The sequence below is a fragment of the Ctenopharyngodon idella genome, chromosome 8 (genome assembly GCF_019924925.1).
Source record: "Ctenopharyngodon idella isolate HZGC_01 chromosome 8, HZGC01, whole genome shotgun sequence".
NCBI classification, from domain to species: domain Eukaryota; kingdom Metazoa; phylum Chordata; class Actinopteri; order Cypriniformes; family Xenocyprididae; genus Ctenopharyngodon; species Ctenopharyngodon idella.
In genome coordinates this window covers 3,513,118-3,527,365 of record NC_067227.1, presented here as the reverse complement: position 1 = coordinate 3,527,365, position 14,248 = coordinate 3,513,118, and the positions used below count along the sequence as shown (strand labels likewise).

The following is a 14,248-nucleotide window of genomic DNA, read 5'->3' as shown; positions in this document are numbered from 1 at the left end:
GCCACTGTAGGAAACAACTGTGAAGCTTTGGGGGTGTTGATGGACTCTGTCTACTTATGTTTTGATTATCGTTCTGAATCTGATCCGTGTTAAGTCTTAAAAATGCGGTTTTCTCAGATTTTTGTTTAAAATGTTACCTTTTTTATGTAACGTTAACTTACCCACATTCAAGTGCTGATAAAAAAAGATCCATGAAGCTAGAATAAAATGTTTTTAAAATGGACTTGTAGACTTGTGAAATTTGTTTGATTCAGTCATTTGTCACAATTATCTCCTCATTCTGACCTTTCTTCACTCAACTCACTTTTAATTCTAAAATGATGGAAAGCATTTTGAATGTTTTTTTTTTTTAAATATGTAAATAAAAAAAACCTCAAGAAAGTAGGAACTCCATCACAGGAGGATCACAGTGCATATTAGGGTCTGAAAATCTTGCTGCAAGCAACTCAATGTGAACACCAGCCTACTATCACTGGAGTAACAGTGAGGTGGGGCAATTAACATCTCAGCTTATCAAGAGGAACTCAGTGTATCTGCAGCTGACAGTTTGGACTCTTTAGAGCAGCTTCAATCCTGAATCCTGTAGGTCATTGTTGCTCAGGTCCAGCTCTCTCAGGACAGAGTTTGAGGATTGTAGAGCTGCTGCCAATCTCACAATCCTGAGCAGTGAGATTACAGCCAGCAAGCCTGAAAGAGAGCAGAACACAATTTTCTGTGAAAAATCTCTAATAGTGAAAATGCATCTGACTGAAGTTCTATCAGGACCACTATCATCAAAGATGATTGACAATTAGCATACGGTTTAGATTGGTGGTATGATTCTGTTCTGGGCAAGAACTGCCCATCCATGCAGCCTATAGCAAGGGAGAGCAGCGCGCGCAGCGATAACCCTTTAGGGTAAACAGAACAGAACCAACATAAATGTATTACAGATATCATTACGTTTTACAGTTTTAAAAAGAGTAAACATTCCAAGATGTGCAAATTGTCCTGTAGGTATTTTGGTGGAGAATACAATTCATCAGAACCACTAAGAGCTTTAACATGCTACAACAACCTGCAGGGGGACATTTTTACAATTATACTACAAGGCCTTTTATTTGCTAAAAAAAAAAGTATGAACTATCAATCAGATGACAGAAGGCATAAAGTAGATTGTGTACAACAGGTTTATTCAACTAAGTTTTGATCATGTTGGTAATTTAGAGGCCTTAGAAATTCATATATCAAATGTAATAGTGGGCTTATAGGGTTAAAATCGTGTAATTCACACCCAGCCATGGATTGTCTCTCACTATACAGCACTGTGTTCATACACTATTAAACAGTCTTCTCATTTAGAGCCCCATGGCCACCTGTAAATAAATACATATCTACACACACACACACACACACACACACACACACACACACAGGTTTGTTTTGCTATCTTAGTGAGGACATTCCAGGCGTAATGGTTTTTATACTGTACAAACTGTACACTCTATCCCCTTCACTACCCCTACTCCTAAACCTACCCATCACAGAAAACATTCTGCATTTTTACATTTTTAATAAAACATTGTTTAGTATATTTTTAAAGCTATTTTAAATATGAGGACTCATGAAATGTCCTCATATTTCATGTTTACGTCGTAATACCAGTGTAATACCCATTTCATTATACCAATTTGTTTCCTCATAAATCACAAAAACACACACATGCATAGATTGGATATATATATATATATGTGTGTGTGTATATATAAAATCCCGTTGAAATACACAACGTTAACATATTTACAACATAAGATATTTTTCTTCAAAAGTTTTTGTTAAAAGCAATCTACTAAAGACGATGCAATTGACATCACTGGCCGCGACACTGCAGACTCGCATCCTGCTGCCACGTCTAAACTCCCTCTGTTGGCAGGTAACTGAACGACAGACAGCCGAATCAGCCAATCAACGGTCACAAGATCAAGGCGCAGCCTTCTTTCTCACCCAATAACATACGTTGTGGGCGGGCTTTGAATGACAGCGATTTAGAACGAGGAACTAAACAGCTCTAGGCAGCAGAAACGGAGACATGTGTGGTGAGTATGGCAATGAAAATTACATTTTTTATGTTATATTTACACTGATAATATACGTGACATTTATTTAAATTACACGCGCCATTGATTAAAGACGTTTGTATTGAAAAAGTGAGATAGAAAAGCCGTTCGAGGGAAAATCTACTAGCATTTAGCATCCGACAGAGGCTGTGTTGAAATTCTACAGAAGTGAGCCGCCTACCTAGACAGCATTTTTGGGCATCACATCGCATCTACGAACGCTGTTATGATGATAAAACGTTTTCTAGATAGACATGTCCTTAATTTATTTACGTTATATTTAAAGTTATGTGTATTGAGTTTGTTGTACATTTCTTGTTGCCTTGACTCTGTTTAAACCATCTAGATTATAAATATATTATCTTAAAGCACACTGTGTAATTTTTAGATAAGATAAATATTGTTTACCATAGTGTTTATTCATTCGACATCAAATATCCCATTATTTGAAGATGACCAGACCACTCTTTCCAGTGGAACAGGTCACAAAACTTCATTTTAAAGGACCACACCTTTAATTCCAGTTTGGTTTGCTGGCAAATATCACAGACTGACTGCTTATGTCAAAGCCAAAGAGAAACACACTAAAGATTAAGTTACATATAGAAACTTTAAGAGAAGGGCTCGAATATCCTTGTGGAAGAGGTAAGGAAGTGATAAAGAGAGATAGAATGACCAGCTGGAAGTTCTTTTCCCAGAGGTTTTTTGTGATAAGCCAAATCTGTATGACCGCTCCTTAAGATAGACAAGACTTTCAGGGGTTTGCAGACACAACCATGACGAACGGCAGGGATTGTTCTTTTTGGCCGCCACAAAGTGATTAATAGACTAAAGTTTTGGACCAGATGTGTTCCACCAGGGTCTAAAATAGAAAACAGCATTTCTTTGCTCTTTTGGGGGGAAAGAAGAGCTCAGTATATCATGTAGAAATACTCTAAAGGTCATGCACATATAGTTTACATACTGTATAGATCTTTTTATAAGATTATCCCCCTAAAGTTTACATTACTATTCAATAGTTTGGGAAGAGAAAAATATTTTTTTTTTTGAAGAGGAAATTAGCTAATACTTTTTATGCAAGAACACATTAAATTGATCAAAATTGACAGACAGTAAAGACATTTATAATGATTTCTGTTTCAAATAAATCCTTTTTTTTTTTTTTTTTTTTTTTTACCTGAGCTGTTTATCAAAGAATCCTGAAGAAAAACGATTTCAACAAAATATTAAGCAGCAATATTTGAAAACTGTTTTCAGCATTGATGATAATGAGAAATGTTTCTTGAACAGCAAATCATATTAGAATGATTTCTGAAGGATCATGTGAGTAATGATGCTGAAAATTCAGCTTTGCCATCAGGAGTAAATTACGTGTTAAAATGTATATTAAAATTAGAAAACAGTTATTTTAAATTATAATAATATTTCACAATATCACAGTTTTTACTGCTGTCAGATAAATTCATAGCATAAGAGACTTTGAAAAACATAAAAAAAATCTTACAGACCTCAAACTTCTCAGCGGTAGTGTAAAAGTATATTTAAAGAACATCTTTTTGATTGATTTAGGCCTCAGGTTTAATTTTTTTGGAAGATGTGGGGGAAAGAAACTATATTAACAATCCATCTTTTTATTCATTTTAGCCAGCCATCTGTCTTAATAAAGCAGAGCCTTGTTTGACTACCACACACACACACACACACACACACACACACAAGTATATGCAATGCCCACATGCAGACCACTGAATGGTGCTACTGTGACGTTTCTGTCCTTTCATAGTGCTGTACTTGGAGTACATTTATTTCCTATGAAGATATGAACCTTTATACCCCTAATTTTCTTTATTTTCAATTTCCTTATCTCACTGTTCACATTAGATTTTGCTGAGCTGATTCCTTCCTAACATTGATTTTGTTCTGACTATGTGTATCGACACAGATGGATGTTTCTTTCCATCAGGCTTCTTCATTTTCCTAATGACATACTCCGTTCCATAGTATCAGTTTCTTGTTTGCAGGCAATGTGTTTGTAGATTGGCATCTTTCTAGCGCATTTCCTCAGTGGTTATTTAAAAGGTGTCAAACCAGTTTTGTCTTCTTTAACATGCCACTTTCATACCAGATCACACTTTGTTTGCTTTTGTTTTATTTTGTCTAGCTACCACTTCATCAGGGAGAATCTTTCGCTTTCTTTACTGATTGTCACTGTTTTTAGAGACACTGCAGTTTTCCAAGGAATAGCAAAGGCAGTTGATGTTTTGTATTTGTTAACCATGATAAAGACTTACACACCGAAATATTTTTAATTGTAATAATTTTTCATGGAAATTTAAAGAAAGCTCCAGTTTTTCTCACTTGAATTAGTTTTTTTTTTTTTTTTCTCCATTAAATTTGCAATGAATCGGAAGTAGCATCAGATTTTTTATTCTTTAATCCTTATTGTGATGTACATCCGAGTGTAACAGATTTTTAAAAAGTAGGAGGGCATATGTGTTCTTAATCATGTTCATATCTGCTCCTCAATGAAAAAGTAAAAAAAAAAAAACTCTCCTTAGTTAGTACAGGCGCTTTTAATTAGCCATTGCCGGATGAATTTGGCCTAATTTACATAGCTTATTTTTATAATTCACTACAAATACTCTGACTGTTATAGGGTGATATATGGAAAATTAATTGGCTAGACCAATATTTGGCCATTTTATGAGAGGCTTATAACTGCCTGCTTAGCAGTTTAATAGCTTGTTTGAGTTTTGAAATCTACTGACCTCTTTGAATAATGGGTCTATTTTTTCTATTGTCAAATGCGTTTGTGAATTTTGAGTTAATATTGCCTTAATTGTTAATTTAATTTAGCTAATTTTCTGTCATTAAATTGTATTTTATATATACGTAATATGGCTGCACAAGTAGGTTATTGTTTGTTATAGTCATAGGTTAATGTTAATTTATAAATGTACTGTTCTTCATTTTACTTAATGTTTGTTCATAACTGGTGTTTTTACTAAATTCTACAATTTTTTTTAATATTTTAAAAATATTTCCATTTAAAGGTACACTATGGGTGTGTTTGAAGGCTGCATACGTCATCGAGGTGGTCTCATTTAAGAAAAGTGAACGTTAGATTGCAAAGTAAGAAAGAAATTACAGTATTTTACACCTCACAAGGAATGTCAATTTTATTACGGTTACTTTTCTTAAATTAGACCTTGATGTACGCAGCCTTCAAATGCGACCTCCAGAGGACGCAGCCTTCAAGTTGAGATGCACCTTATGAAACTATTGGCACTCTAGTGGTTAAAAAACAAAACTGCATGCATTTTGCGGAAGAACATTATTTTGGTTGTGCTTCAGCTCTGCATGTAATGCAAGTTACATAATCAGATTACTTTTTTCAAGTAACTAGTAAAGTAACGCATTACTTTTAAATTTACAGAAAAATATCTGAGTTACTTTTTCAAATAATTAACGCAAGTTACTTTGTTTCCCCATTTATTGACTGACACCTCACCTGTCCCCAAGTTGAGAGAAATCGGGAGTGCCGAAGCGTTGTGCGCTGTGTAAACATGATGGTTATTCTAGACTAAATGTGAGCATATATTTACTCATTTACTTGTTCTCCAGCATCCTATTCTTCTGTATTACAGAATGTCAGTACAGCTGAAAGGCTTATTTGTTTGAGCTGCACCCTCTACTGTACAGGCGTGAATTTGCATTTCCTTTCCTTCATTTGCCAAAAACAGAACTTTTTTGTTATAAAAACCAACAGACAGCCCAGCCCAGATGAGGAAAAGTAACACAAAAGTAATGTAAAGCATTACTTTCTATAAAAAGTAATGCAATTAGTTACTTTTTAATGAGTAACGCAATATTGTAATGCATTACTTTTAAAAGTAACTTTCCCCAACACTGCTGATCACAGAGCCGTGCTTCACTGACAAGCTGCGCATTAAAATAAATCACAGCCTTTACGATTTCATAATCGCACTAAGCCAAATCGATTTAACCTTGATTTCGGGTTAATTGCAATTATCGTGCAGCCCTAGCTACATGTTACAATTTATCTGTTCAGTAAAATACCTTACTCACCTGTTGAGTAATAAAAACGTCATCTCCGCCAAACCAGTGTTGAGCTCTGTCACGTTATCATTTTGCCAGCAGACTCTCCTATTCAGCATCTTTTTAAAACGAGTGATTCCCCGGAGGTTGGAGATTTAGGGGCTGTTTACTCGACACTGTTTTCAACTAAAAATGGAAAAAAATTTATGCGTATGCAATGGCTTTTTGGGGGCCTGAAAATGCAAACTTTTGAAAACGGGTTTCAAAGTGCAAGTTTTTGAAAATGATACCGTTATCATGTCCATGTAAACAACAAAAACGTGGATCTGTAAAAACGGTGATGGCAGGCACGAATTTGGCGTGCATGCTCTGTAAAAGAATGTGCGCTGGTGCGTAGTCTTTCTTTACAAAGTGACATTGCCAACCACTGACCTGGCAGCAAAATACTGTTTTTAGCCGTTTTCGTGGATCCGTTTTTTTTATTTTACCCTTAGCGTGCACCATGTCAGCATTCTCACTCGTTGTGACAACTAAACTATGCCACTCCCACACAATATGTGTGTCAAAGAAGTAGCCAGAGCAACTTTTCTCTATTCACGAATATGAAGAGACGTGCATGGGTGAATGACGTATGTACACAATTTCCTGTGAAAACCATCCTAACAGGTCTAAAATATAAACACTTGTAATAGGCTTACCATAGTGAATAAGAGTAAGACAACAACATGTTTTGGAACATTATTATTTAACATCATTATTTAAATTTTGTTAATTTTAAACTAAGAAAAAGTTACACAGTGTATCTTTTAATATAACACCAACTGTGAGTGTGTTTGTGCACTTTGCCACAATATTACATCAGCCAACTTTTTTTTTTTTTTTTTTTAAGATCTTTGTATCAGCCATTTAACAACTCCTATCAGTCTACACAAACCAGTTTTTTCACATTTTCAAATTAGTATCTAGATATATTAATACCTTTTAGGTTCATCTCTGTAAAAATGATGAAATGGCATTTACATCTGAAATCGCATTTTTAGTATTTCTAGTTTGTGAACTGAAATGCAGCCAGCTATAGTCTTTGATTTAATTGCTGAATTTACAAATTAACAGAAGAGTTTTTACTGCATTGTCCATAATGAAAAACACACTTTCTTTTTCTCTCTGAAGGCATCTTTGCGTATCTGAATTATCACGTGCCTCGCACTCGCCGTGAGATCCTTGAGGTCCTTATCAAAGGTCTGCAACGACTGGAGTATCGTGGCTATGACTCCGCAGGTCAGGAACAAATGGCTCATAGAAATGATTACAAACACACACACACACACACACACACACACATACAAAACACAATTAGCTCTTCTGGTACAGGACCCACTGATCTTGAAAAGAGCATTTTCTTTCTGGCTTGCAGGTGTGGGCATTGATGGGGGAAACAGTAAGGAATGGGAGACCAACTCCAAGAGCATCCAACTGATCAAACAAACAGGAAAAGTGAAAGCCTTGGATGAGGAAATCCATAGTAAGTAATGGTGCTCATTTTTCAGGTTCAGGTTAAGGCCCAAAACGCATTCCATTCCATTATAAAAAAAGCGCTTCTAGAAGCTCAACTTCACATGTTAATGTGTTTCGAAATGTGTCACAGCGCACACCACAACACAATGCAATGTGTCGCATTCTCAAAATGCGACTTTAACAAATTTGCTTCACTGCTTATTAATATGTAAAAAAAAAAGTTTGTCCTTAAAATCAAAGTCATGTGCTGTGTGACCCACAAAAACATTGATATTTATAAATTATTGATTCATGATATTGTAAAAATACTTTTTACTGTGGAAGTGCACATTCACATGTATTTATGGTGTAAGGTAAATTTATTTTTGTTACTTTTTACTTGATGGTTACACCACATGAGTCATTAAAATTGCCAGTAAAAGGACACTTGGCGTGCTTTTTTTATTGCCTTTTTTTACCTAGCACATATTTTAGTAATCATCATAAATTAGCATTCAAAAGCTTAAAGGAATAGTTCACCCAAAAATGAAATTTCTGTCATTATGTCGTTCCACACCCGTAAGACCTTTGTTCATCTTCGGAACACAAACTTAGATATTTTTGATGAAATCTGAGAGGTATATGACTCCTCCATAGACAGCAATATAATCACCACTTTCAAGGTCCAGAAAGATAAAAAAGACATTGTTAAAACAGTCGATGTGACTGCAGTGACGAGAATACTTTTTGTGTGCAAAAACAAAACAAAAATAATGACTTTATTTAACAATCTCTTCTCTTCCCTGTTATTATCCTTACGCAGATGATGCAGTAAGCACAGTGAAGGCTTCCGGGTTTACGTCCGAATGCCGGCTCAGTATTGGCCAAAGCTGATCATGTGAGCAGCATGACGCATGCGTGTGATGCTGATGCAGGAGCCGGCCAATAATGAGTCGGCGTTCTGAGGTAGAACCTGGAAGCGCTGGACGCAAACAACGTATGAGAATGACACAGAAGAGAAGATATTGTTGAATAAAGTCGTGATTTTTGTTTTGTTTTTGTGCACAAAAACTTCAAAAAATTAAGGTTGAACCACTACAGTCACGTCGACCGTTTTAACGATGTCTTTAGTACCTTTCTGGACCTTGAAAGTGGTGATTATATTGCTGTCTATGGACTAGTCATATACCTCTCATATTTCATCAAAAATATCTTAATTTGTGTTCTGAAGATGAACGAAGGGACAACATGAGGGTGAATGATTAATGACAGAATTTTCATTTTTGGGTGAACTAATCCTTTAACACTCAAAATTCATCCTGTGATATATTTTGAAGTTGGACATTGCAAAATGGTACTTTGAAACCTTTAAGCGGGCTAAATTTTTGTGATTTCAACTTCAAATTCAGAGCACAATAATGTTGTGTGTATTTTTCTGTTCAGGTGCGCAAAGACGTGAAAGACGGCTCAATTCAAACAGAAAACGGACTGAATTGAGCTCTCTTTTGTGTCATCGCGCTTTTTCAGAACTATCTATATGTCTACTCTTCCCTTTCTCCCAGACATTTACATTTTTGAAAATTTATGCCAGGTTAAGTCCCACTGGGTAGATCAGCACGTTACAATTCAAATGTGCGCATCTACAGTGGAGGACATCAGTTCTGACTGAATCTTTTCCCAAATCGTCCCTCCCTAACATTTTCATCTTGTTTTTATTTATTGACAAAATTGTCAATAGATTTTCGTCATAGTTTTTGTCATTCAAAGCTGGTTTTTATTTAGTCATCGTCTCTCTTTTTTTTTTTTTTTTTTTCTGTAAAAAAATATCGTTGACATATAATGGCAGAAATTATTCGTCAACGAAATTAACACTGCTCCTGCAATAGTCTGCTGAGGGTCTTCTTTAAAAAGAGACCTTAGGTCTGTATGCTGAAACATTCATGAATTCAAGTTCATATTTATGCTCAAAAAGTGGGTGACCGTGAAGAGGTTTTAACGGGTGAACTTTCTGAAAATGATATAAACATGTAACTAACTTGAATATAAAAGAGTACATTTCGAAGAACATGTGTTTTAAACTAGGTTTTTCCATTTTCTTTATTATTGACATATGTATGAGTCGCACACTTGCAGTGCATTGGCCAAGTGCATGCATACTTGTATAAAGAATATTTCTATTTTCTAGCCTTAGTGTGATCGCGCCACTATTTATTTGAAATATGATATGAGCAGTTTGTTTTTGAACATCTGTTCCACAGGGCAACAGGAAATTGATCTTGAGGTGGAGTTTGACGTGCACCTGGGAATCGCTCACACTCGATGGGCCACTCATGGCGTCCCCAGCCCTGTCAACAGCCACCCGCAAAGATCAGACAAGAACAACGGTCTGTTACCAACAGCCTGCTTTTCATAAGTATTTAGTTTCACAAATCTGTGAAAGAATATTTTGGATAATTTATAGTTGTGATTACTTTATTTGCTTGCAGAGTTTATTGTCATCCATAATGGAATCATCACCAACTACAAAGACCTGAAGAAGTTTCTGGCAAGTAAAACATTTTGGCATCATCTATCCATTCATTCATCCAACCAACATATGTCAGTATTTTGACCGCTTCTGTTTTTGTGTGCAGGAGAGTAAAGGTTACGAGTTTGAGTCTGAGACAGATACAGAGACCATCGCTAAGCTGGTGAAGTATATGTATGACAACCGGGAGAGCGACATCACCTTCGCTACCCTCGTGGAACAAGTCACCCAGCAACTAGTAAACACCTTTTCTGTCACCTTGACAAGAGGATCTAAAGGTCATGAATAATGAGAATGATGTGGTAATAAATGCCTTCTCTGTTTAGGAAGGAGCTTTTGCCCTTGTCTTCAAAAGTGTGCACTATCCAGGAGAGGCAGTGGGCAGCAGGTAAGTCCCTAGCAGAGCTCCTGTTATCAGTGAAATTAAACAAGATGGGACATTTAACAAGTCATTTGCGGTATGGTGAAGATTTAACACTTTACAATAAAGTTCAATTTGTTAACATTAGTTAACTAAATTAGTTCACATGAATTAACACTGAAAAATAATAAATGTCTTAGTTGATGTTAATTTCAACATTTACTAAAAAAAATTAACTAGTTGTAGTACACTGTGTAACTCTTGGCCCTCTAGCGGGTAAAAAACAAAACTGCTTGCATTTTGTGGAAGAACATTGTTTTGGTTGTGCTTCGGCAAGCAATGCCAAGTGTGCCGTCCTAAAATCATTTGGTTCAATGGGGGTTATAAACTCTATCCATTTGGACCAAAAGTCAACAAACATATCTTTTTGGTTATTTATACAGAAAGTAATTTTCTCCATAATAAAAATACTTCTTACAATGTCAATCCATTCCGGTATTTGTGGCGGGTTAGGTTTATACCAGCATCTAGTAATAGCTTTTTTACTTGAAGCAAGAATAATTCTGTACATATATTTATCTTTCCTTACCCAGGAAACCATTGACATCTTTCCCATGTAGAGTGCCTCAAAACTGAAATCAACTGAAGTGTCTAAAATATTTTCCAATAAAATTAACACCTTTTAAACAGACTTTTTTAATATGATTTGAATTGATGTGGCTGAATGCATTGACTACGAAAATATTTACCAATTGTTTGACAGCTGTCAACAGTATGATATTACAATACAGCTAAAAGCAAATCAGCCAAATCAGATTTTTAAAAAAAAAGTTTTTCATATTAACTTTTAATTAGGGATGCACGATATTTATCGGACAGATAAATTATCGGGCGATATGGGTGAAAATGACGTCATTTTTATTGCTCCGATAAATAAATAAAATCCGATAAAGTACTTGCTGGTAAATCAATCAGTCTGATTTGTCCGAGATTCATCCGCTTTCCGAGTGCAAGTGACTGCAGCTTTAAAACTGTGTCGCGCTCATTGCGTCATCACCTTTGAACATGTCTTCGTCGGTCTGGACGTTTACTCGGTGGCAGCAGAGGACAATGCCATTGCTATTTGCAAAGCACGTTCAGCAAAGATTCCGAGAGGAGGAAAAAATGCGTCAAGTTTTAACACAACAAAACTCACATGAAAGTCAAGTCACCTTTATTTATATAGCGCTTTTTACAATGCAGATTGTGTCAAAGCAGCTTTACAGTGATAACTGGTATATAATTTTGGCTGCACAGCAGCTCTTAAAGAAAATGGTGTCAATGCAGGCAGATCAAAGCACTGTTGAATATCAAATGTCAAGTGTCCCCAACTAAGCAAGCCAAAGGCGACAGCGGCAAGGAACCCAAACTCCAACAGGTGGCAAATAGGTGTTAAAATGGAGAAAAAAACCTTGGGAGAAATGCACTTTTGTTTTTCATTTTTTTAGAGGTTTGTAATGTATTTTATTTATTATGTATTTGAAAAAACATGTGACTTAAAGTCTATATACCTTCCTCATGCACTAAAGGTTGAATATATGCATTTCTTTGTTATGCATGAAATACTTGAATATAAATTTGTTGTTAATGAGTTGTTAAGTGCAGATAAACCATAGTTTTGTCATAGTTCTGTTAAACCCTTTCTGTTACTAAGTATTGTGGTGCCTTACACAAAAAATAAAAACATTTGAAGAGTCAGGACTGATGTTTGCTAATTATAGTTAGTCCAGAGCTACTAAAATATCAGTTTCATCAGTGCATCTTAGATTTTCTATTTTCCTGGGAGTACAGATTATATGAAAATTATAATATAAAAATATGAACTTCTTGGTTATCGGTACTACTTTTAATTACTAAATTTTAACTCAAACGGTTATTTCTCTGCATTCATCCAGGAGAGGAGGTCCATTACTGATTGGAGTTAGAAGTGACCACAAGCTTTCGACAGATCACATCCCTATTCTGTATCGCTCCTGTGAGTTTGCACGCACTGCCTTTATAAGGCACACTGACCTCACACTGCATTCAGCACAATTTATTTTTGCAAATAACTGACACATATATGCTGTACAATCATTAAGCAAGTGTGCCCTGCAACATCCTCAGATTCCATTGGCCCATGTCTGTTCAGTGGAAGTAATTTCCTTTCAAGTGTTTCTGTCAAATAGGTCCAGAAATCCAAAAATAAAGTAAAATTTGATTTTGAGTATTGAGAATTTGAGTATGTTGTTATGCATAACTCGTGTAGTTTGCAACTTTTACTACACTCTAAAAAATTCTGGGTTGTTTCAACCCAAATTTGGGTCAAATATCAACAAACCCAACCATTGGGTTGAAAATTTAATTTAAAAATTGAATCCAATGTTTGAGTTTGACCATATTTTACCCAAATTTGGGTTAAAACAACCCAGCTTTTTTTAGAGTGTAACATCATAAATATAATTCTATTCTCTTTAGAGTTACCCAGAATAAACAAAAATGATGCAAGTTTCTGTTAAATTTCCTTATGTTCTATAATGAGTGGTAATGTTTATTTGTATCTTTTAAATAGCTGGTAAAGATAAAAAGAGCTGCAGTACTCTGCCCAGGATGGACCAGGACACGTGTCTATTTCCCGTGGATGAGAAAGCTGTGGAATACTACTTCGCATCTGATGCCAGGTCCATTCCTTTCTGTTTCATTTCATCCATTCACTTTCTTTGTTGGTTTTATCCATATATTATGCATTTTCTAATAATGGGGCAAAACCCAAGAAGAATCGAGTGGATTTACACAGAATAGGTGTTTAAATGCATTTCTATCATGACAACTCTCTGAGGAGTTTAGCATTGTAATGAATATGACAGTGTTGATGTATTTGGTCTTGGTGGAATAGATCTGTTATGCTGCTGCTGCTGCAGAGCAAGTATAGAAACTTGCTACTGCCAGTACATACACAGACACACTGCTGTGAATGTAAATGTTGAGCTGCAAGCTCATCAGCTACAGATACAGCAGAAACGAATCAGCTTTTGTCCTGTAGTTAATGATGTGATTGTCATCAGGTTGGGGTTAAGGACCCATCAGCCTGCGCCATCTAGAGTTTCATGACAGAACTTATTTATATGACTGTGCTTTTGTCACTGCAGTGCTGTCATCGAGCACACCAATCGGGTCATCTTCCTCGAGGACGATGATATTGCGGCTGTGAGTGACGGCCGCCTCTCCATTCATCGGATCAAGCGCACAGCGGGAGACCATCCGGCCCGCGCCATCCAGACCCTTCAGATGGAACTGCAGCAGATCATGAAGGGTAAGGACAGATGCATGTTGTACACAAAAATGGCAAGAGCTGATTGAAATCACCAGTTCCAACCTGATTGATTGGCTCTTCCTCTTTACTACTTATAGCATGAAATAAACATGAATGAACATCAGAAGGTATGTTGAAAGACACAGTAGAACTTACCGAAATGTATCATGTGTCATATAATCACTCAATCAGTGTTTCAACTGCAGAAAGATGTTAGTAAAACGGCTTGTAAACATTGTTACTTAACGTTACATTCACCTCAGAAAAGCAATTCAATGACCATAACTTGTTAGTCAACTAAACTAAATAACTCTAGAGAGGAGCTTTATTATTATAAAAACTGCCTGCATTTAAATATTGTACAAAAAGCAGTTGTTAAT

The 14,248-nt window shown here is 35.9% G+C and overlaps 1 protein-coding gene across 1 annotated transcript in view; it reads left to right on the top strand.

Moving 5' to 3' along the window:
* The first annotated feature begins 1,947 nt into the window (after positions 1–1,947).
* gfpt1 (glutamine--fructose-6-phosphate transaminase 1) overlaps positions 1,948–14,248 on the top strand; it is a 37,666-nt gene continuing 25,365 nt past the window's right edge. The window contains exons 1-10 of the mRNA XM_051903298.1: positions 1,948–2,075; positions 7,326–7,433; positions 7,570–7,677; positions 9,908–10,033; positions 10,136–10,194; positions 10,283–10,414; positions 10,503–10,564; positions 12,472–12,551; positions 13,128–13,236; positions 13,705–13,868. Of these exons, the coding sequence (XP_051759258.1) occupies positions 2,069–2,075; positions 7,326–7,433; positions 7,570–7,677; positions 9,908–10,033; positions 10,136–10,194; positions 10,283–10,414; positions 10,503–10,564; positions 12,472–12,551; positions 13,128–13,236; positions 13,705–13,868 (955 nt within the window). The 5' untranslated portion in view covers positions 1,948–2,068. The remainder of the gene's footprint in view (positions 2,076–7,325; positions 7,434–7,569; positions 7,678–9,907; positions 10,034–10,135; positions 10,195–10,282; positions 10,415–10,502; positions 10,565–12,471; positions 12,552–13,127; positions 13,237–13,704; positions 13,869–14,248) is intronic.